General features: G+C 34.6%; 5 protein-coding genes across 6 annotated transcripts in view; 3 read left to right on the top strand and 2 right to left on the bottom strand.

Moving 5' to 3' along the window:
• Window positions 1-23,976, top strand: part of LOC139110388 (uncharacterized) — a 243,124-nt gene that overhangs the window by 66,979 nt on the left and 152,169 nt on the right. The gene's annotated exons all lie outside the window — the stretch shown is intronic.
• LOC139110386 (putative nuclease HARBI1) lies at window positions 479-2,432 on the top strand. 2 transcript variants are annotated; one of them, XM_070670141.1, is made up of 5 exons: window positions 479-612; window positions 685-1,333; window positions 1,411-1,731; window positions 1,831-2,228; window positions 2,313-2,432. In XM_070670141.1, exons 2-4 carry the CDS (start codon window positions 713-715, stop codon window positions 2,206-2,208), a joined length of 1,320 nt encoding a protein of 439 aa, XP_070526242.1. In that variant the 5' UTR covers window positions 479-612; window positions 685-712; the 3' UTR covers window positions 2,209-2,228; window positions 2,313-2,432. The 2 variants fall into 2 exon arrangements, with proteins under 2 accessions (XP_070526242.1, XP_070526241.1); XM_070670140.1 differs by lacking the exon at window positions 2,313-2,432 and having other exon boundaries at window positions 1,831-2,235.
• Window positions 2,922-7,707, bottom strand: LOC139110462 (uncharacterized). The gene is made up of 9 exons (XM_070670271.1): window positions 7,701-7,707; window positions 7,337-7,609; window positions 7,127-7,227; window positions 4,237-4,363; window positions 3,972-4,136; window positions 3,699-3,885; window positions 3,420-3,622; window positions 3,238-3,300; window positions 2,922-3,172 (listed from the first exon to the last, which is right to left on the bottom strand). Exons 1-9 carry the CDS (start codon window positions 7,705-7,707, stop codon window positions 2,922-2,924), a joined length of 1,377 nt encoding a protein of 458 aa, XP_070526372.1.
• On the bottom strand, window positions 11,642-14,147 carry LOC139110461 (uncharacterized). Its single transcript, XM_070670270.1, has 7 exons — window positions 13,910-14,147; window positions 13,717-13,834; window positions 13,170-13,595; window positions 12,816-12,886; window positions 12,428-12,501; window positions 12,132-12,369; window positions 11,642-12,054 (listed from the first exon to the last, which is right to left on the bottom strand). Exons 1-7 carry the CDS (start codon window positions 14,145-14,147, stop codon window positions 11,669-11,671), a joined length of 1,551 nt encoding a protein of 516 aa, XP_070526371.1. The 3' UTR covers window positions 11,642-11,668.
• Window positions 14,974-18,496, top strand: LOC139110390 (uncharacterized). The gene has a single exon (XM_070670146.1). The coding sequence runs from the start codon at window positions 15,456-15,458 to the stop codon at window positions 16,461-16,463; it is 1,008 nt and encodes a 335-aa protein (XP_070526247.1). The 5' UTR covers window positions 14,974-15,455; the 3' UTR covers window positions 16,464-18,496.

Genomic DNA, 23,976 nt, shown 5'->3' with positions numbered 1-23,976 from the left:
TAAATGTTAAACTAAAAAGAAAAGTAGATTAGTATTCTACTCCACGTATGACAATAATGAAGATAATACTATTGCATTTTCATGTTATATTATTTTATACCATATTAAGTAAGAAAAAATTAATAGCATATGTTTTAAAATATGTAAAAAATGCTAATTTAATTATTGTCATGAGTAGACACCATGTCTGTAAGAGACACCATGTCTGAAAAAGACACCATGTCTGTAAGAGACACCATGTCTGTAAGGCTGCCGTTACATGGAGCGTAACGTGCGTTAAGCGTAGCCTGCGTATCTGGTAACTTTTAAAATACGTTGCGCTGTTTTAAGACCCTACTTTTACATGGAGCGTACTTTGTCTATAAAGCGTATGCGGCGGAATTATTACAGCCAATAGCTGCTTAGAGTTTCTGTTAGAGAAATGTTAAAGAAATTTTTGACTGGGTCCCATAAAGTTACGCGTGCGCAAAATACGCTCCATGTAAAAGAAGAATTCTGTACAGTTGTGTATGTGAACGGAATGTGTGAGCATTGTTTATTATCTCATTGAAGAGAGCGAACATGGCGAAGTGCTGATAGAAAATTCTTTAAGCAGTAGCGTTGCCATTCAAGGTGAGTAATCTCTTAAATTGCTCTTTGTTATCAACGTTACTGATACAATATTAATTTGGTACATTTTAACAGGTATACGAAGCGTACTTTAATATCAACAATGGATTCAGTAATATCCAGCACGATATTATTTTTAATATGGAAACGATTGAGAATGTGCAGAAAGAAAATATGTTATAAACAAGTTGACAGACGTCAATTAATAATTTTAATAACATTATGGAAGTTATTAAAAAAAAATAAAAAACATTCTCGCAGAACATGGGTACGCCCAATTTTTACAGCGAGACAAAGATTTTTACAAGGTTCCAGCGATAATCTGGTCAAAGAAATGACATTTAATGATCCTGAAATGTTCTACAATTATTGTAGAATGTATCCAGAAACCTTTGAGCTATTACTTAGTATTGTTGGACCACACATAGAAAAACAATATTGTATTCGAGATCCAATATCAAGTCGTACTAGGCTTCTAATATGCCTACGTTACCTAGCATCTGGTGATAGTATGACTTCGATATCTTATTCTTTTCGAGTCGCAGTATGCACAGTATCAAAAATTATTTCGGAGACGTGCGAAGAATTGTGGAACACTTTACAGAAATTAGTTTTTCCTGATGTAAAAGAAGAAAACTGGCTGAAAATTGCAAATAATTTTGCAATAAAGTGGAATTTTCCACACTGTATAGGTGCGATAGACGGGAAACACGTACAAATTCAGGTGAGTTTAAATATAATATACTTAATATTTATAGTTATTGTATAATATGTAAATAATTTAATTGTTTTTTATTTCAGTCACCTCCCCACAGTGGCTCAACTTTTTACAACTACAAAGGACATCACAGCATTAATTTATTAGCGGTTTGTGATGCTGATTATTGTTTTACACTAGTAGATATCGGTGCAGAAGGACGACAGAGCGATGGCGGAATCTTTTCAAATTCAATTTTCGGTCAGCGATTTGAAAACAAAGATCTCAATTTACCAGAGCCGAAATCAATTGAAATATCTGGTCCAGCAATACCATTTGTACTAGTTGCGGATGAAGCATTTGCTCTAACAAATTATATGATGCGGCCATATCCACGAAGCAAACATTTAAACCGTCAAAAAAAGGTATTAAAGACGTGAAAAACAGATATTTTGAACTCTTACATGCATGTATTATTGTATTTTTAAATATTTATGTACTTATTAATATTTATATTTATACAGGTATTCAACTATCGTCTCAGTCGAGCACGGAGAGTAATTGAAAGTGCGTTCGGTATATTGGCAGCGAAATGGCGAATCTATCGTCGAGCCATAATAGCATCCGTCTCCACAGCAGAGAAAATTATTCAGGCAACTGTTTGCTTACATAACTTTATTATTTTAAACGAAAACAAATTGTCAAATCACTACAGACGTTATACGCATGTTACTACTGAGGATCAAATTGTAAATGGCGCTTTGCAAGAGAACACTCGTCCATTTGTTTTAAGGAACAAAGATAATTCTGCTTATCAAATCCGAAATTACTTTGCTACATATTTTGAGAACGCAGGAGCATTGCCCTGGCAATGGGAAAAAGTATTGCAAAATGACTTTTAATCGAGTTTTACGTTACTTATGTGAGTATTTTATTAATTTCTTATACATCACTATATTATTACTATATTATCACTGTAATATCACTATGTTATTATTATTTATAGCAGCGACGCAAACTGAAGAAGCTAGAGCAGAAGCATTAGTTTTGCTAGCGATAAATTATTTCTAATTTAATTATTAAATTATTATTATTATTATTATTAAATTATTATTATTATTATTATTAAATTATTATTATTATTATTATTAAATTATTATTATTATTATTTTACGTTTTATTACGTGACTGGGGTGAGGATGTTGCTATTACAGCCATGTGGCGTTTAACCAGAATAACAAATTATTTTAATTTTGAGAGAGAAATTTCTCTCAGTATTGGGGATCTTATACCAAGTCAAGGTTTTCTTCAAGCTAAAGAAAAAGCGTTAAACACTCAGTATGAATAATTTCAAGTTTAATATTAACTCTGTTTTAAACAAGTAAGCAATATTTCTAAATTAAAAATGTTTTATTTTAGTTATTCTACATGCAACGAGTATATTCAACAAATGGAAAAAGGTCTTCTCGTTTGCCAACCCGGATGTCCAGAAGAAGAAACATTAGAAACGAAAATATTGAACGAACGTTCAATAAAGATATAATTAAAATATAAACAATAATAAACTTAATACTATGTACGTCATAATAATAAATGCAAAACTTTTTACTTAGTACTAGTAGTTACTGCAACTTTCTAATTTATCCGCAACCAATTTAAAAATATCTATTTCTACCCGCATTCTCTCGAGAAGAGGCAACTTCTGCATCATCTCTCCCAAATGTAACAAGAAAGTGTTTGGCGGATCAATGGTCTGTGCAGGTGGTAGCACTTCCAGGGCTTTTAAAAGAGCTGCTTCTAACTGCCCTTCACTTTTATTTTTTGAAACATAATTATTTGTATAAAATGTATATAATACAATGATCGCTGTAAAAATAATTTTCAAATAATATATTAGACATTTTGTAATGGAATAAATGAGAAAGACTTACTTTTCGATTCTCGGCTCGGCCATTCGGGTTCATCATCATTTGGCTCGGCTCGGCGGAATCGTTCTAAAAGAATGTTAAGTAATGTTTTTGTTAGCGACACGTATTTTACTATGTGCAAAACTTTTATTGTATTATATTTAATAATGTAATAGTAATGTAAATATATTTAGTTAAGTATCTACTTGTATTTTTAACTGGTATTTTAGATGTCTCATTGATATTTTGTGAAGAACTGCTGCTTGTGGAAATTTCTTGAATAGTTGGACTTAACATTAATTCCTGAAATGATTCCTGAATCGTAATACGTGATTGAAAAAGATCTGCATTTTCTTCATGTGGCGTTTCATAATTCACGTTTGTCAAATCTGACAATGAACTCACAGTCCTGAAAGAAAATCTTATCATTAACATTTTAACATTACAACAAAGATATAAAAGTTTATATATAAAAAAGAACTTACTGCCGTGTTTCCAAAACATCGCTTAAAAACGCCATCATATCATAAAATCTAAATTTCGTTTTTTTTACGTTAACAGCTGCAGAGTCTGACCCACTAGGAATGTAGCTTTTCATCTTTTTGCGTGCTTTCAGATAATTGTCCCTCAAATATTTCCAACGAGCTTTTGCTTCTTCGGGATTAAGAGCTCCTAAAAAATTCAATTATTAAATTAATAATACATTTGTAACATATGAAATATCTACACATAATGTGTATTAAATATTTGTACAATACCTCCTAAAAGATTAGAAACTTCTTTCCATAAAGAGTTTTTTCGTAAATTAGTTCTGGTTGCTGCAGGTAATCTAAAATCGTACAGCGCTTTTCTAGTCTTCACTGCACCAATTAAAAGTTCATCCAAACTATCATTTGCCGGGCTTTCTGTGGCCTTTGCTCCATCTGTAATTATTAAATATAGATATTCAATTATTAAATAATATATATTTAATTATTATAAGACAATTATATATAAATAACAAATAAAAGAAGAAAAACGTACATAATGTTACAACATAGTTCTCATCAACAAAGATTTTGTCTTCACCTTCAATGTAATGTTTAAAACAATCATGCTCAAGAAAATTAGTAGAAAACCGAAAAATCCATCCACAATATCCACATTTATGCTGAAAGTGTTCAAACATGCAGCATTGAAAAAGAGAAAAAGCAAACAGTATAAAAAAATGCAAGCAGCATAAAAATATTAATATAAGCGATAGTGTTTAAGATAAATTAATAAATTAAAAAACTACTTTTACTTACTCTTATTTCGTCTTTATTCATATTTTTTTTTTTTAATTAAAATATATCTTTGAACAGAGTCTATTCTTTACTGACAGTTACGTTTTTTACTAATACATGTACAGACACGCTGTTACGCAGTTCGTGCAAACTTTGGCGTATGAATTTTGGGCGTAAAGCGCGAAAAGTAACTAGCAAGACGTGATTGGTTGACGATAGGTACGCAGAATACGCCATCACGCAAGTTACGCTCCATGTAACGGCAGCCTAAGAGACACCATGTCTGTAAGAGACACCATGTCTGTAAGAGACACTATATTTTTTGGGTTTCAAAGGGGTAGTAAAAGCATAATACACGACTTTGGTTGTTTTTGAGAAGACATTACTATTGTTATATAAAAAAGTTATGCATTTTATTTTTGTTGTTAATAATGATATGAATAACAATAATGCAATGCGTTGCTTTCACATTAATAATACTAACAGTGTCTACTCGAACATAACTTTTATCGTCGTATAGTTTTTTCTCAATTCCTATCCTCACCTCCACGTGGTGATGCCTGGTAATCTTATCGATTTGAATAACCAATGTTAATCAAATGATAAGAGCTAACGAGGAAGGGAGACAAATTTTAGAGCCTAAAAAAAACTAAATTTTATTTAAACATACAGGGTGTCCCAGATCAGTGGACGGAGTTAAAAATAGTAGATATAACTAATCGAATTAAGACAAAAAATCTTTTACCATTCAAAAAAATTCTGAATTTCCGAGAAAAAAAATTAAATTTATGTACTCGTAAGAGCGGCAAAGAAGCGTGGGCTGAGTGAGCGCGCGATAGACAGCGGCGTGTATATCTTAAAGGTGATGGACGGAATCAGCGCGCGGTGAGCGAAACAAGGAGACAACGCGCGAGCGAGACGATGTGACGACACGCGAGCGAAATGAAGTGACAACGCGCGTTGTCGCTTCGTCTCGCTCGCCGCGCGCTGATTCCGTCCATCACCTTTAAGATATACACGCCGCTGTCTATCGCGCTCACTCAGCCCACGCTTCTTTGCCGCTCTTACGAGTACATAAATTTAATTTTTTCTCGGAAATTCAGAATTTTAAATGGTAAAAGATTTTTGTCTTAATTCGATTAGTTATATCTACTATTTTTAACTCCGTCCACTGATCATCCTGTATATTATTAACAAGGGGAGATCGCGCTCAACGAAACACTGATTTTATTCAAATTTGCAGAGTTTGAAAATTGGTGTTTCTACATTAATATTGTAAAGCCATTCGATGCGCTTCTCTAAAATAAAAAAAGAAAATCGAGTTTAAACATTTGCGATGTATTGAAGTACCGAGAGTTAGATAAGTTAGACTTATTTTTGAAGCAGCGTGGTAGTCCAGCGCGGACAGCTCTGGTCTAGTAAGCGCAGGATCGCTAGTTCGAGTCAGGCCTATGTAACTTTTTTATTTTTTTAATGTTTTTACATGTTTATACAAATTATTAACAATTATATAGTTTATTTAATTATTAGACTATTTTATAAAAAGGAGAAATAAAAAAATTTGAACGCTGTTTTTAATTGTCGTTGTTAGAATGTGTTTATTGGATTGATTGCTGCCGGTGTTAATTATATATTTTGATCTTATTAGTATTTGGTCGACACTTGTTCATTTTTATCTTATTTTCTCGCGGTAGACAATAATAACTCGTGAGTCATCGCGCGTTTACATTATACTTGTTTTTATATCAAACGTCTTTCGCTTGTCGTTAATAAAAAAAAAACGCGTAATTAATTAAATGCTCGAACAAAAGTATGGTTAATGAAAAAACGTCGAAAGCGGAAATCCAGAAATGAATGAGAAATGAATGATTATATATGTAGTATGAGTGATATAAGCGCTCTCTTTCTCTCTCTCTCTCTCTCTCTCTCTTTCTCTCTTTTTCTCTCTCGCACGCGATAGATAATAAGTTAAAAGTGTAGATAGGTATTTTTTTTTTACGACCCTGACTCTCGCACGTTGATACTCCGCTATTAATATCGGCGCTGAGACAAAAAATTTCGCTAAATTTCTTTGTTTTGAATTATTTTGAAACGGTCAATAACCTCCTCGGTAATGTGTAAGTGTTTCGGTCTTTTTCGCTAAACTATGTTATCTATCGACCGCTGTTATCGCATTGCCTAGCTAGGCTGTTTATATACACCGTTTCCCGTCAATGCCGATGTACCTATCTGACCTCATCTTTTTGTCTCAAAATTAATGTTGTAATTATCGCGTTAACAGTTACTTTAAAATTGCAATAAGAGAAAAATTTTTTCGCTTTTTTTATTTAAATATCTCGAGCTTAATATTTGTGTTTTACGCGAAGGTTGTTATAAAATAAAAAAAATACATGAAGTAGCAATAAAAACATTTTTATTTTGTCGTTAATTTGTCAATTACAATATAAAAAAAAATTAATTTTTTAAATAAATTATATATAAATATAAAATAAAAAAATACATTAAAAATATAAAAATTCATTTTACAATTTCGTCAAAAATTTAAAAAATTAATTTTAATAATTAAATAAATAAATAAATAAAAAATAAATTAATAAAAAAAAATTGAATTTAAAAATAATAATTGACGTGGAAGTCGCCGCGACCACCTCTTTCTCTTCTTCCTCCTTTTCGTCTTCCTCCTCTTCCTCCTCTTCCCCAATTTCTTTCGTACCATCCGGCGCGGCTTTTTCCACGTCCGTGTCCTCTTCTAGAATCTGTAATAAAAAAAAATACAAATTTGTGTGTGTGTGTGCGTACGTGCGTGCGCGCATAAGTTATAAATACTTAAAATAAAAATAACTTACACATTTTTCTACCCCTCAGTGGGGGTTGGTCACTGCCAGCAGCTTCTTCCGATTTTTGCTGCTCTGACTGCTGCTGCTGCAATTGTTGCTGTTGTTGCTGCTGTGGTTGTTGACTTTGCATAATGTCCATCATCTTTTTTTGGTTCTCCGCCAGCTGCTCAATAATTTTTTCTTGGTTTTTCAATTGAGCAGCCAGCGATTGAACTGATATCGAGGAGCGCGGCGGCGTGTCATTAATGTTCAGATCTAGCAACATTTCCTCCTCGCTTAAGTGTAAATCTTCTTCTGGAAAAAAAAAATTATAATTAAATAAAACATCTATTTAAAACCAGAAACGTTTAAATATTATAATAAGAATATATAATAAAATACTTACGCGACATTTTTTAACCACAAATATACTTGTTGTTTGACACCTTTAACTATAATTCGCGTTATGAAAACGATCCTTCTTTTATATAGAGTCGAACAAAGGGATCTGCTTACCCTTCTCTTTCCTCCGGGTATTATTTATTTCAACTGTTTAAACTCGTCGTTTATCGCTAACACCAATAATAATTAAAACCATCTAACGTTCGATTCTATGAGGAAAAAATTAATATGACTTTTGTGAAGGCACGATCGTTTTGTTATAATACAAAAAAACGTTATATCTTTTGTGCAAAGAACATATGCGATTTCTGTACATTTCCGATTTCGAAAAAATTAATTTTTAAATAAATTAAAAAAAGTAAACTTTATTTGTTTTTCTACATTTCAGCATCTTATTTTAATTAACCTTTATCTTATACATTATCGAAATTTACTTTCAATAAAAAACTGAATAATCAGCATGGGCAACAAGTGGTTAACAGCGGGCGGAGGGCGGAGGGCGGAGGGCGGAGGGCGGCGGGCGGCGAACAGATCGAAAAAGCAAAGTATCGGCTAGGCATTACTCGGCTAAGCGAAACGGCAACGGTGGACAGCAGCGAATTCGTTGAGCAGACAACGCCGCACGCCGCGGATTGATAATCCTCGTTTTTGCGACATTTTACACGCGTACTAGGTCTAGGATTTTGACTAATAACAGGGAAATTATAGCAAGCTTTGCGAATTAACAAATTATTTTTATTCTCGGTTTCATATAATGCATCGCCGAATTTGAGTATTGCAATTTTACATCGTGAAAATGTTTAAACTGTTTAAATAATTTTTGCAAAAAGTCACTCATCGGATTCGGTTGTCGGACGATGCTGTAACGTTGTTAAAAAAAAAATTATAAAAGTCGGACACTCGATCTCGGAGATATCCATTTGTTAACTAGCAAAAATGTTAATATTGAAGAAAAGACTATACTATGTCACTCGCAACATCGTCCGGCGACCGAATCCGATGAGTAACTAATTTTGTAAAAAAATTGTTTAAACAATTGAAATGACTTCTTTTCAATTTTTAAACAAAATATCTGAAACCCCGAATCGAGAGCAACAACCGTTACCTAATAACGAGCGTTTACGTAGAAAATATCAATTTGTTAACTAAGAAAAGAAAATAGCAATTTAATATTTTCCTTTGGCAAATATTTAGCGATAAATAAGCAACAACGCGTTATCTCGACTAAATTTCTTTGCGACCAACTTCATCTTCTTTTACTTGAATATTATTTAAAAAATGTATAATAATTAAAGCAGAGAGTAACGAACTTTTTCTTTGCCAATTACTTTTTAACAACAAATTAGCTACAAATTTATAAAAATTAACTCTGCTTATTTCGTACTGCTAACTTATGAGATAAAAGTGATTTAGTTTGTAAAAAGAAGGATTCTTTATGAATAATAATTTATTTATTTTCAATTTTTATTTTACATGGTAATAATGGTAACATGGTAAGTTTCATAGTACATGGCAAATAAGAGTAGCCGTTCGAATTCGAGCGGTTTCCATCATGCTTGCGCGATACCGAGACTACCGAGTTACCAACGACGTCGCGAAAGAGTAGGACAGATAGTGTATAGCTCTGACCTTTTCCTCTATTCGACGGCAGCCGAAGCGCTGGCTTCACACGGACGAGCCTCTGCATCTGTACGCGTGGCCGGCCGCGATCGAAAGTTCAGCTCTCTGCCCTCATGTCTCATTTGCAGTTTATAGATCATCTCGTGTGCATCGACGTGCAGTGTTTTTTTCAAGAACTTTATCTCATCAGTTTCGACTCACCTCTTTGTCTCTTTGTGTGGAACCATCAGAATCATCGCTGTGTGCAACTCAGAAAGACTCATCGTAGGAATCATCCACAAAAAATCATTCTGCAGCACGAGGCGTGTTGAACCTCGTGCTCAGTCACTCGCCTGCCTTCACAGCCTAAAGGCTCGTGCTAATTAATAGAATTATCCGAGGAGTTATATCTCATAGTAAACGCTAGCTGAACACTCAACGGACAATCTCAAAAATTATCTCGAAAACTCATCGTTAAATTCAGTGCGGATCTCATTGTTCGGTCACGTGCGAATCACGTCGTCTCCGCGTGACTCGTTCTTCGAAGGACTTCCAACCGCCCCCTCTTCATAAAAAAGAATCGGCCACGACCGCGTTGCTATCTCCGCGGTAGCACAGTTTATACTCATCAAACTCATTCGCAATACTCATTTTTATACACGATAAAATGATTCTTCCTTTGGTATTATTTTTTGACGACGTGGAAATTAATAATCCACTTGGTACGTATAAAAATATTAACAAATTAGAAGCAGTTTATTGCTTTTTGGCTTGTATACCTGAAGACAGAATCTAAAACTCAAGTAATTGAAAACATAAAACTACTTAGAACAGTAGACAATTAAAAGTCATGTAACAGAACGAAATTTTGGTGTTCAAGAGAATTGTATTTTTAATGTCACTCCTAACTTTCATGTAATTAATAATTGTTCAGTTAATCCTATGCACAACTTATTCGAAGGAATTTGTCGTTACGATATAGCAAAGATGTTGAAAAACTTTTTTTATGAAGAAAAACAGTTTTTTTTTAAATATATTAAATTAACGTATTCGAAAATTTGACTGCATATCTAAGAAAAGCATTAATTTCCGCATACAATCAAAATCGATAAAGAACGAATTAATACTTTTAAGTGCATCTAAGATGAAATACTTGATTTATAACCATCTCTTTTTTATTGGAGATCTTATTCCAAACAATAATAAAATTTGAACATTATTTTTAACATTACGTAAAATTATTTACGTTACTATGTTTCGATTTATGACTTTGAAAAAAGTAGATACTTTAAAAAATTTAATTACAGAATATCTCCAAAATTATTTAAAATTGTTTCATACAACGTGTAATGTTCTCAAAGAAAGTATAACTCATATAAAAAACAATAGAGAATATATTTATTAATCTGGAGGTACAGAGATGACCTGGTCGGAGACGCTACCTAAGAGCGATTGACTTCCCGAATCAAACCTCACGAGCTTTCGGAGGGCGCCTTATCAATGTTGTGCTAAAACAGCACGACTTAGCTTACCATAGGCGCACGTACCGATACATAATACCGATACATTACAATTCCTCCCTTTTTTAAAAGTAGCTGGTTTCCAGCTGGACTTATAACTATTGAGTACAATGTTAAAAGCTTGGTCTTATATCGCATACAATCTAAATAATATAATTGATTATTTTCTTATAACGTAACGCATTTTTTAATCACTAGCCTTGACGAACGCCGCAATGGCCCCGGGTCATTTAACTTGATCATTTGATCTGAATGAAGCTTCCATGATACCCCGGGTTCAATTTCAACCTCAACCCTGGCGAAAATAAGAAGTTTTATCAGCGTTTGTTAAGTGTTTACATGAACGTTTGCGGGAGTTTGTTACGCATTTAAAAACGGTAAGTAAAACGTTTGAAAAGCAGAAATTGCAACGCTTTAGCGTTTGAAAGACGTTTTTTGAATGTTTGTATAACGTCACTTTTTATATTATTATTATACATATATTTTTTATGTGTTATATTAACATCCAATTCCGTCCGCCATTATTATTGATAGTGTAATGGGATGACGGAAATCATTGTAAAAGAACTAAGGGCAAAGATGGCAATTTATGACAAGTAAATGAAAATTGATTGATAATATATAATACTAATAATTGATTTATTTCTTTTTTTGCGTAGATATTGCGTGTTGACAGCTTGTTTGTTAAACTAAAGTAAATTAAACTGAAATTATAATATTTAAAAACATAAGATAATAAGATAATAAAAACATAAGAGTTACGTTAAAAACCTGTTAAAGATTTAGAAATGTCGGAATAGACCTGAATAGAAAAGAAAAATGTTAAGACAAATTAATAATATATTTCACAAAATTATATAAAATTTAATGGTACGTACTCAACATCTTGACACTCTATTATTTCTGATATTGATGGTGTAAGTAAATGAGACAAATTATTGTCGACCTCTTGATATTGGAGTGATAAAGACGGTGAGATCGGTTGCGACCGCTGCAATGACAGTAACTGTCCTCTTTTCTTGTAATTTCGTTTCGGTTCGGTGGATTCACTTGACCTACGCCTAGGGGTGTTTTTCACGTTAGCGCCTGGACGGCCACCTTGCATATCATATGCCCGATCTGCGAGATAAGCGGGAAGTGTATTTATATATTTTTCTACTTCTGCAGGTGTGTATTTCGAATGCAGCTCTCCATTGTTATCTCGCATTGTCTGTTTGGTTAACCACTCGCAGTGCAAGACTGAAAAAACCAAAAATATATTAAGTGTACTTTAAAGTTATAGCAAAATTTTAAATATTTTATGTCAAACAACTTACACTTGGCCACCATGAGAAAGTTTTGAGGAAACTTTTCGTTCTCTGAATATTTTTTGCTAATTCGGACTCTCATTCGATGTGCTTTCTCTCCGAAGACTCCTTTTAACAAGGCATATGCCCAGTCAGCGTGACTATCTTCCACATTAATTAATTTACTGTAAGCAGTTTTGCTACAGAAAACTCCATTTCCAAGAGGTATCTGGGAAAAACACATAAAATAAGAATTAATTATTTTTATTTTTTATTTTTTTAAACTAATGAAATTTTATTCACCCACAAAGCGTAAGTTTACTCACCTTTTCTTCTATGTCCAAAGCACCACTGCTGGACACTGCACTAGTAGAGGAAATTACAGACGGTGGCCGCATTTCTATATAGTATTTTAAATATAATGAAAATAACATGTGAAGCATTATATTGTACACAACTTTTGTATGTTGAAATTAATCGCATAGTTCTCATCAACGTTTTCCGGATCTGTTATTTTTTTATGTCTGAGGCAATCATTTTTTCACGTTATACATTATGATTTCAACAGTTGTTATACCCTTTCATGAAAATATCACAACCAGTAATAAAATAAACTTTGTAATTATAGTCGTATTGGAAAGTATGCTAATTTTTGTATTATATCGCGCGTTAAAAAATAAAGCAACACAATTTTATTTCTTTGAAACCCGGTACTTTTCATAAAAAATTGCACAGACAAGAGTTCTAATCTATCTAATTTCAGAGGACAACTTTTCTTAAAAATGCTGTTTTCGAAATAATAATTAGTAATAATTTATTTTTAACATCTACTTTTCTAAATTAAAACTACTGTTATTATTTATTTTTACTAATATTGTACGGTCGTAGGGAGAAGTTTGTTACATATAAAGTTAGAAACACGATTTTAGAAACAGAATGCAAATCGCGAATATTGCGGTTTGAATTCTGTTTCTAAAATCATGTTTCTAACTTTTTATGTTGCAATATCTTCTGACCATGACCATACACGTACTATATTACTTGTTAGATTAATAAATCAATAAGCGTTATAAATATTCGATATTTTCATTGTTGGGTAAACTGTTCAACCAATGTTGCACATATTGCGGATGTGGTTGTGGGAACTTACTTATCGAGTTTTCTATTTCTGTCATTTTTCTTTCTAAATCCGCTAGTTTCTCCATGTTTGCTTTTCCCACAGAGTCTAATTGTTTTTGAAATTGATCTTGAATATTTTCTACTTTAGATTCTATTCTTTGCAAACATTCTTGCAGGATGTCTGAAAAATTTTGCTCTTCCCTCACTTCTGTAGATATATTTTTTTTTTGTTCAGCTTGCAATGCAGATTTCAATTCTGCATTTTCCCGCAGCAAGTTCGTAAAATTATCATCTGTACGTGTTGAAGGTTTTTGACATAGACTTCTCGATGCTAACAATTGGGCATGGACTGCATCCGTAGCCTGTTTCTTTGTGCTTTTTTTATTTTTTTAAAAGAAAAAAAGATGTATTAGTATAGCTAAATTACATCATACGTCTACTATATTTACTAAAATTATACTTACATTTAAATCACGATTGCTAGTGATGGGATTGCCTTCTTCTAACACAGCAATCAGTATCAGTACTGTTCGGTTCTGACTGATCTCCATTTAATACAAAAGGCCAGCTGATTCTCTTCATAACTACGGCACTTTCCATTGCTTCTCGAGATTCTGTTAAACAAAAAGTAATCATCTTTTTTTTTTTAATCATTTTATAGGTTAAGTTTATAAGAAAATATTACTTACCAGCAAGCAAGCTGATGTGTGCATACCATTTATGTTCTTTTCCATCCTTGCTACCGTGCGTTGTATTCACCGTATAATAATGCACTCTATCAAAATCCGTTAAGGACTTCGGATTAAAAGAAACTTGTTTGCCTTTTCCGATTTTTAATTTAATTTTTTGTATAGGCAGAACCTCCGTTTCATTGCCACTTTTATACTTAACCAGCGCGTACCACTTGGAATTGTCAACTGAATTCATAATTTTATTGGGAACTCCAAAGCAAGCTATAACTATGCAGATACAACGAACCACTACCGATTAGTCCGATATTCCGATTAATACCAGTCTTGTAAATCTTATCATGCTGAATTCGCCAATCACCGCGCAGATCATTAAAAAAGCGTTTTCTCAGCGTTGTAGAACTTTCATAAAACGTTTTATACAGCGTTTAATAAACGTTTTACAAGCGTTTACAAACTAAAAAAGCGTTATATAAGAGTTCTTACAACGTTGACAGCGTATAAACGTTTAGAAAACCTTCACGTTCACCTAATCTTCAACGTTTGTCAATGCTTTATAAATTGCAAGTCAATTAATTTATTAATTATAAACGTACGTAATTGTCGAAACGCACACATTTTATCGATACGGAACATTAACGCAGCCAGAGATCACGTATGACCTCAGACTGAACTCATCATAGATCAATTACAAAAAAATCGATGTGTATCAAAAAAATTACACAAAAATGAAACGCTACAAACGTTTTTTATTTACTAACGAAAATATCCCTCGGTCCACCGCTTGGCGTCGGCAACAACGAGCTGTTGGACGAATAGTGTCAGAATATCAAAATTGTCACATTCCTGATCAGGTACTGGTTCAATAATGCTCATTTATTATTAGATATAATTATATTTCATTAAATATAATTATATTTAATTATATTATATATCAGTAAATTTTTTTCGCTAAAAATATTTAATATGAACAGAGTAATTTTTTTGTGACAGTTTCAAAATATATATTATTTTTATTGCTAAATTGTTATTTCAGAATATAATATCATTTACAACGGCTTCACGGAATGACGTTGTTGAGAATATAAGTGAATCTGTGAATAAAGATGAGGATGACTCATGTGTAACATATTTATTGCAGGTATGCAATAATTGTTAGCAATTCTGAATTTTACATTGTAGAAAAAATAAGAATCCTCGTTTTTTTTAAATTAATATATTTATTTGGTACTTTATTCTTTTTTTAGAGCTATAATTCTAATGTAATAAATAAGACAGAAACAAATACAACTGTTATTCTATCTAACAATAATAAAGAAATTAGAGAGAATATTTGTGATTCGTCAACAAAGGGTTTAGAGTCTACTTTATTATCAAAAGGAGAATCAAGTTCTATGTCATCATTAGAAGAAGTAGAAGAATATTCCTTAGCCAATAATAATACCTTAAAAGATCCTATGGTTCATAACAGTGTGGAAACAGAGAAAAAGAAACTGTCAAAAAAATTATGCGATTGCACAAACACTACAGTTGATGATGTAGTTTTATGTGCCTTGTGTTAGGAGTAAGACATAATTTTTCGTGGGAGACACAACTTGATATTCTACGAATGGTCAACTCAATTCACGACAAGGAAGATCTTCCAGAAACAAAATACAAGTATTTTCAACATATTGAGAAAGAAAAAGAGAGCATATCTTATCACATCTATTGTCCAACATGTGAAGTGTACATAGGGGAAAAGAGCTGTTTGCCAGAATGTGTGCAATGTTCTTATTGTGCTGATAATGTTGATGTGTCTAAGCCGTCAAATTTCTTCTTGTCCATATCATTAAAATCGCAATTGAAAAAATTAGTAAGTGATTCACGTGTAGCATCTTTATTACTAAACCCTAGATTTAACCGCAAGAAAAAGCACTCTGATGCTTTTGAAGATATATATGACGGGGAGCAATACAAAAAGTATTGTGTTCCTGGAGAAATACTCTCTTCCTCTTACAATTTTTCATATACTTTCTTTACGGACGGTGTCCCAACTGGAAAGTCGACCGGTAAATCATTGTGGCCTATTTATGTAACGATCAATGAATTTCCATTTAAAGATTGTAGCAGGTATATGCTTCTTGTTGGGTTATACGTTGGACCTAAAGATCCTAATCAAATGGTTTTCTTGCAACCTTTTGTTAAAGAAGCAAATAAACTTTCCTCTAAGGGTTTTTCTTGGAATCACGAAGGAAAAGAAATTATCAGTAAAGTTATCCCTTTATGTGCTGTAACTGATTCTGTTGCACGGTGTCAGCTTCTTAACATGCAGTCTTTTCATGCATATTATGGTTGCACATTCTGTTATGAAAAGCAGGAGAAAACAGGGCCAAGATCGAGGTGTTTTAATGTCCTCTCTGAGAAAGCAGATGACAGAACGGCAGAATCCAGTTATCAGGATGCAAATAGAGCTCATGAAAGGAAAAATGAAATACGTGTAGACAAGCGGCATTACAAGGGTGTTAAGGGTCCGTCTATTTTAATGAATCTTCTCTATTTTGATTTGATTTGAGGTATTGTCGTGGATTACATGCATGCCATTTTGTTAGGTGTAATAAAGTCTCATATGGAATACCTGTTTAGTTCTACTAAAAAGAAATGTTGGATAAATATGACAGACAATATAGCTTTAAAAAATTTAACAGACACAATAGATGGCCGTCTTCTCAACATACATCCTTCAACAGGAATAACGAGAAGTCCCCGTTCAATCGAACACTGTTGTAAATGAAAAGCTTCAGAATGGAGGTCGTGGCTTTTGTTTTATTGCATACCATGTTTGCAAGGTCTTCTTAAAGACAAGTACTTGGTCCATCTCGCAATGCTCTCCCATGCAACTAATATTCTCCTTCAGCATTCTGTATCTCGCAATGAAATTGAAGAGGCGCACAATCTGTTTCTTCAATACTGTTATTACTTTCAAAAATATTTTGAACCTAAACATACAATCTACAACCTTCATCTTCTTACTCACGTGTGCAAATGTGTCATAAATTGGGGTCCCTTGTGGACACACAAGGCATTTTGCTATGAAGGACAAAACAGACATTTACTGCAACTATATCAGAGTCCGTTTCAGTTACTTCACAGATAGCTCGTAAATTTCTTACGTTCAATTCACTATATACTCTATGTGAGGAGATTGTGTCATCTAAAAGTACTATTGATTTCTTTGAAAGAGTTTTGAATAAAAAGCTTAGATATTTTGTGCGTTCTAATGGAGCTCTTCTCCTAGGGAAGGGACAGCATGTTTCAATTTTGTGTGAAGAAGAGCATCAGTGCTTTCTCCGTTTTGGTAATTTTAATCCTAAGAATTTAATTTTTTTAAATAGATTATTATATAATGGAATTAGGTACACTTCCTCTCAATATATCAATAAGAAGAAGAACAACGATTCTTATGCTATTCTAAGAAACGGAAAAGTTGTACAAATAAAATATATTGCCATGTCGCCGTTGGGTGAAATTTTACTTCTTGTGCAAACGATTAAATGCAGTAAGCGTTTATTGGTTCAAAATGATTACGTAGCTCTAAAACATGTCCACAAAATGAAAAGAACTGGAAAAATGTTATGTATCAAACTGTCACACATTGAACAACCCTGTGTTGTAATGAATTTACCCAGTAATACCTATCTATGTGCATTACCTTTTGGTTGTCATGGAGATTAAAAATAAAACTTTAATTGATGCGTATTTTGCAATATATTGGTTTTATATACATGTTTTACACTTTATTTAGCAAATAAAGTATTGTATGTAACTTGGGTGTAAATAATCTTTTTGTATCTTAATTTGGCTCTCTTCCCTCCTTACATGAGTAAACATTAGAAAATTAGATACTTACTACATGAAAAATGGAAAGAGAATGTTATTATAAAATACAAAATACACAATTCGTTAATGTATTGTAAGAGCATTTCGTAAGTAAAGGAAAAACGCTTGTCTCACGATGTTGAAAAATGCGTTTGATAAACGTTTGTAAACTCTGATAGCAAACTCTCTATACAAAGATGTATCAACGTTCACTAAACGTCTTTGAAAAAAATTGGCTTAGCATTAGAGAACTTTTACAAAACGTTTTATACAGCGTTTGGTACAGGAGAAAAAACGCTCGTGTTACAGTGCTAAATAATGCGTTTTTTAAACGTTCTCAAAGCATTTACATAAACGCTCTCCAATTCGTCGCATTAGAAAAGCATTCGCTAAACAAAGGGAAAACGGTTGTTTTACGCCGTTGAAAAAAGCGTTTGATAAACTTTTGTAAAATCTGACTGTGTTACGTCAGGAGGATTAATTTTATTTAATTAATTAATCGGAAGGAATTCCTCGGAATGGACTTTGCCGGTAGGGTAGGGAGGTGACGTACCACCGAATTTATGTGTGATTCGAAATTCGAATCTACACGATTTTACGCGCAGATAATTATTCGGATTTCAATTGAGCGCGTAAGTGGTTCTTTTTAGAGAAAGGAAATGAATCCTTATTCTCTGGGATAGAACCGGGCGTGATTGATCGCTTAGACAGGATAGTTTAGGGTAATAATTAAATAATTAACTCACGATTTTAATAACACTAAATTAACAATTTAATTAAAACAAATGACTCTAATTACAAAATCAAAAATAATCCATAGATGACAAATGAACAGTTCAAAAAAAAACTCATACAGCTCGTTTAAAATATAAAAATAGAGTAAAAGTTTTTACTGAACAAATCAAATAGTAAGAAAACGGTAATATACGAATGAATAGATATAATTTTAACATGGCGGTGTCGAGTATTTTACAATATTTACATGAGTGTAAGGGTGTGCATGTGTGTGTGTGTGTGATTATTAATCTATGGTGACCTCTTCGATTTCCACCACCCTCGCCGTGGATCTCGGGAAAACAAGGTCAATTAATCGCATCGGAGCCAGGAAAGGAAATTCCACCCCGGGATAATAAATGAAAAAGTGAGAGTCAAAATCAGACCGAGCTGCCTGAATCCTGATCTGCTCTGGCTCAAAATGGTCAGGGCCGATGGAGAAGGCCCTTTCCGGGACAGGATCTGTCCACGGAGTACAGGCCCTGCGGAGGAGCTCCAGGAGAGGATCTATAACCTCTCTCGGTTCTGGATGCTCCTCGAGGATCTCTATACTCGGGACTGGAGATGGAGGTTGATCGGGGAAGTCTACTCCTGGGAGAGAGATTGAGTCATCTTCACCCAGAGAGTCGGCTTCCTCAGGTTCGAAGGGAAAAGGAGGTGGTGAAAGAGGAGAGGAGCAGGCTCTTGGCTCATCTCCGGGAAACCGTGGCTCGGAGATGAGGGAAGAATTCGGAGTATAAGAAGGAGTCGTGGGGCGGAATAATTCCGATCCAGGCTCCGTGGACTGAGACGAAAGATTTCGGTCGTCGGAAGGATTTGCAACTGACTCCTCTTCTTCCGGGAAATAGCCGAATAACGGCTCCGGATCGCCGCGGATAGGAGATGGTGGCGGTGGGCCTGAACGAGGAGACCAAGGTCTCTCCTCGTGGCGCGCGGGAGACACAAAAACCTCTTCACTTGGTGCCGCCGCGAGAAGGTATTGTACGAAGAAGCGGCGGACTAACTCCCTCAGATTTTTGATCTGCTTATTCCGCCGCGCCCGACTCTTCCTCAACGTTTTCTTATTGAGAGATTCCACTAAAATTATTAATTGATTTTAATTAAATCTGAATTGAATTTTTGGAATGTTTAATAACAATGGAGGGAAGGAGATTCGTCATCGACGAATTCCGAAGGTCTCGATCCGCCCATGAAAGATTCCGCATAATCTATCTTTGGCGAGAACCGCTTGCCGATTCTTTAGCCGAGAACAGTCGCCAAAGTTCCAGCGATATTTCGCGGAGTTGACCACAGAAAATCGCTAGTTTTTCGACAGCATGTCTCAACCGATGTTCGGGAGCAGATATTCTCACACATTTAACAGATCACAGGAACAATCAGCACAAAATCAAAACCGCGGAGCCTCGACTCAGACATTTCTTTCTCTCAGACAACACTTGAAAACAATTAATTAAGATAAATACATTTAGTGGAATCGTGTTTTTCGCCCAGATACATATTAAAATCGTTGGAACTTACTTTTAGGAGATCTTCAAACTGCTTCTTCAGATTGGCTTGCACACTCAAGACACTCACGTGAGGTTTTAGTAAAACTTATTCGGTTGTAGCTAAGATGCAAGAGAGCGTGCTCACCCTGAGCACAAGATTTTATAAGCTCGGAAAAGGGGAGGACTCTTCCCGAATTTTCATTTTTCTGAGATTCTAATCTCTCATTTGCAGAGCTTATTCCTCCACTTTTCCTATCTCAAAATTATTGGGCACTCGCACTTCATCCCTTCTCTATTTTAAGTTTTCGCCCTTAGTTTCTAGATTTTGGTGAGGAGTTCCCGAAATCCATTGGTTTTAAGGAAGTAATGTGCCTACGAAGCACCCCCGCTTCAACGAGTTACCCCTTCCGAGCCTTCCAGAATTTTTCTATCATTTCCATCGAGAGATGGTTAGGTAACTCTTACTTTCCATATGACATATGGTTACCTGGCTTTATTGCCTTTGCCTGCGTCACATACTCCGGTAATTTCGGGTCTCTCGCGCCCTTGGTTTTTCTAAAGCTCGGGATCGGTACGCAATTACAATTTTAAGAAAAAGTTATTTTTCCTTTCCTATGACAGACAGGTTATCAAAGTTGAAATATTTATGAGCTCTTAAATTTTGATTTTTTTGTGTTATGTCTAGACAAATTCTTTGTCTGACATCCTGTTGGCGCCCGTTCGCAATTTGTTGCATGTTTCTTATGCTTTCACGCAACAAATTGTCCCGGAATATGTGGACGTCTATTGAATTTATTTTCTGAAAGACTCTGAAATTCCTTTTTTTTATATTACAATGGACTACGGTCTACCTTCCCCTTAACTAAAATTTTAATATACGTCGAAAAAAAGAGACGCGGAGTCGGAGACGTAACACCCCCCGACTTAGACAAATGTTGAGGGTTTAATTCACAACATTTGCATAGAATAAAGAGTTCTCTTTTTTTTCGTAGTTTTATACTTAGTTCTAAGAACTTACATTTTTTTATTTTCTTTTTAGGCTATCATTTTATATATATATATATATATATTTTAGAAAGATTTTTTTTTTCAATTTGTTCAATTCTCTGTACATATATATATATATATATTTGCTTATATATAATTTTTTTTTAAAACGAAATTCTAATAATATATCCTATGTCGACTATAAGTGATTGCAGGTCAAGGTTTATTTTTATTTTTCCTTCGTTTCTGGAACGAATAGATTTTGACGCTACATGGGAGACTTCTTTTAGAGATTAAATCTCCATTGGTCAGGTTTGATTTTAATAGCCTAGGATTGCTCTTGACCTTGTCAAATTTGAAACAGAACAATGTGGCGTTTTTTTTTTCGCTCACCATTATGTGTGTGTTCCTTTCAACACTACACTCAAATTTGGGGTCTATTGAACATTTTGATGAATGGTCTCCTGACCGCTCATTTTTGGTTTGGCTACACGCTTTCCCGACTGACGCGTGGCCTTCTCCCCTCCACTCCTCCTTGAGTGGAACTACTGTGTCCTCCTTTCCCTTTTTCTGCAATCCCTTATTTTTGTCTTACGTTACTAAAGTTTTTTTTTATTATTATTATTTTTTTTTCTCTTTTTTTTTTATATATATATATGTGCAATTTTTGACTTAAGTGATTAGTTTCATGGGGAAGAAAAAAAAATGATAGCCTAATATTTTGCTTATCAACTAATACATCCTTAGGAGTATCAATATTACTAGTACGCAATTTAAAATTATAAAAATGTTTTATTAAAGTTTACTACAGTGTTCCTGGGGACCTTAACTTCCTAAATTCTGGCCGTTCTACTACATTATTCGGCCCTATTATGTGATTTATAATTACATTGGAGCTTCTTATTGTCGCTCCTGCCTGTTCCAACGCATGGGCGAGGTCATGCCTCCGGAAGTCGTCCGGCCGGTGGGTTGAGAAGTCCACCTCGGCGAACTCTCCCCCCGAGGCCCGCCGGATCCTTAATTCTCCCCACTCTTTCTCTATTAAGGCCCTAGTAAGGATGATGTCCCTCTCCGTCCAGCCGGTGGGGGACACTGGCCGGATCCCATGCGCCCCGCACGGAATGGCCTGCCATGGCTGCTCCTTAAATCGGTTCTCCAGGTGGCAACAGTCGAACTTGCGGCGATGTATCTTCCGCCCCCAGTCCTTTAGATGGATGGTGACGTCAGTGTGAGACGTCACCTCCGTGATGATCCCTCGCTGCCACCGTCTCCCCTCCTTTACAGCGACCAGAGTCCCGACATGAATACGATCGGGCGCCATTGTGAGCTTCGTCCCGATCCTCTTCATTCTCATAGTAAGGTAGTCTAGGAGCTCATTCAACTCGTCCTGCCCGTTTTTTAATTTCACCCAGAACAACGTGGGCGATTCCACCTCCAACACCATGGCCTCCAGGAACGATCGAGTTAAATGATAGGTGTTAATTGTTGGGATTGTAGCCTCCATTTTGCGATTAAATCTTCTTTCTTCTTATTCTAAAAACAAGTAGGCTTTAGTAAAAGGGTAAAATAATAAGAGAAATACTTGATGTCAAATTGTTGCATAAGAATAAAAAAAACGTTGCATGTACGGAAATACATGAGGAGAAAAAATATAACGGCTGAAATTTTAATGTTTTAACTCCAGAGAATAAGTTGCATTTTCTCGGGCAGGTAAAAGTGGATAGCGTCGTTCCGTGTCTGTTTCATGATTTGTTCCAGATTCTTCAACTGGATATAAATCATTATGTATTTGTTTCAAATTCTCTTGTTCCGGCATTACGGGTGCACTAGGTTTCTCGTATCTTGGTCTCTTTTCTCCCAGATGTAGTAAGAGTTGAGTTAACGAGTCCCAGATGGCTCCGATTAAATATAATGACCATCCGTATACTGTATGTAATGCATAGCCATGAACAATAGTATCGAGTATTAGTTTAATCCCGCGAATACATAGGAATATTCCCAGCATTCCGGCACTAACATTTCCAAAAATCAAAAATTTACTCCACATTTTATTCCATGCGGATGTGGCTACTTTTTCTATTGATGCCTCGTCCATGAGGTTAGAAATTAATCCTCCATGGATCGACGTAGCTTCTCCCATTACTCCCCTTGCTACTGTGTTAAGTAACGCAGGTCGTTCGGCAGGGAACATTATATGATCTCTCAGATGTTCGAGATCTTTTTCACTGTAAATTCCGCTGGCTGCTAAGGATCCTGGATTTGTATAATGCCATGTAGGTTTAGTCATTGGCTTGATTGTTATTGGAGGCAATGTTCGTTCTGGCGTAGGTATCATTCGATACCATCCGTCATTCAAGAAATACATCGGAGGGATTACTCGGTTACATGAAATTTGAGTTCCAGTTTTCGTCAATATGTGCGTTCGTGGTGACAAGAAATATGTATCGTTACTTCTTAATACCGGTAGCTCGGAATAACACTCTCTTACATGCTGAATTTTAACATCTACTGGCGTGCATTTAATTATATGTACAACTTCGCCTGATATTACGGCCATATAGCCAGGTCCTTTCATTATTTGATATGCAAATTCATCGGGTGAATTAACGGCAATACTCAATGCATTTTTTAATACTTGCTGTTCTAAATTACAGCGTTGTTTTAACACATCTCGATACAGAGAATTCATCTGAGATCGGATATGTTTTTCCACGTATACAAATTTTGAATTCACATAAGTAAATATATCTAAGTTCTCAACGGGTAATGGTCGTTTGCGCGCGAATGATTCTCCTTTTGTGGTTTCTAAAATAAGCAGTTTAGGATGTTCTGTTTTTATTAATGTATATCCGCATAAAGGTTCTTCTCCTGTTTTAGTTAAAGCAAAAGTTACGTCGTTAGTTGATAATGAATATACAATTTGTGGTTTTTCATAGAGTGTATCGAGCATTCGGTTAGCGT

Source organism: Cardiocondyla obscurior, linkage group LG20 (genome assembly GCF_019399895.1).
Source record: "Cardiocondyla obscurior isolate alpha-2009 linkage group LG20, Cobs3.1, whole genome shotgun sequence".
NCBI lineage: Eukaryota > Metazoa > Arthropoda > Insecta > Hymenoptera > Formicidae > Cardiocondyla > Cardiocondyla obscurior.
The sequence above is the reverse complement of the archived record's forward strand: the minus strand, read 5'-3'. Positions and strand labels throughout refer to the sequence as shown.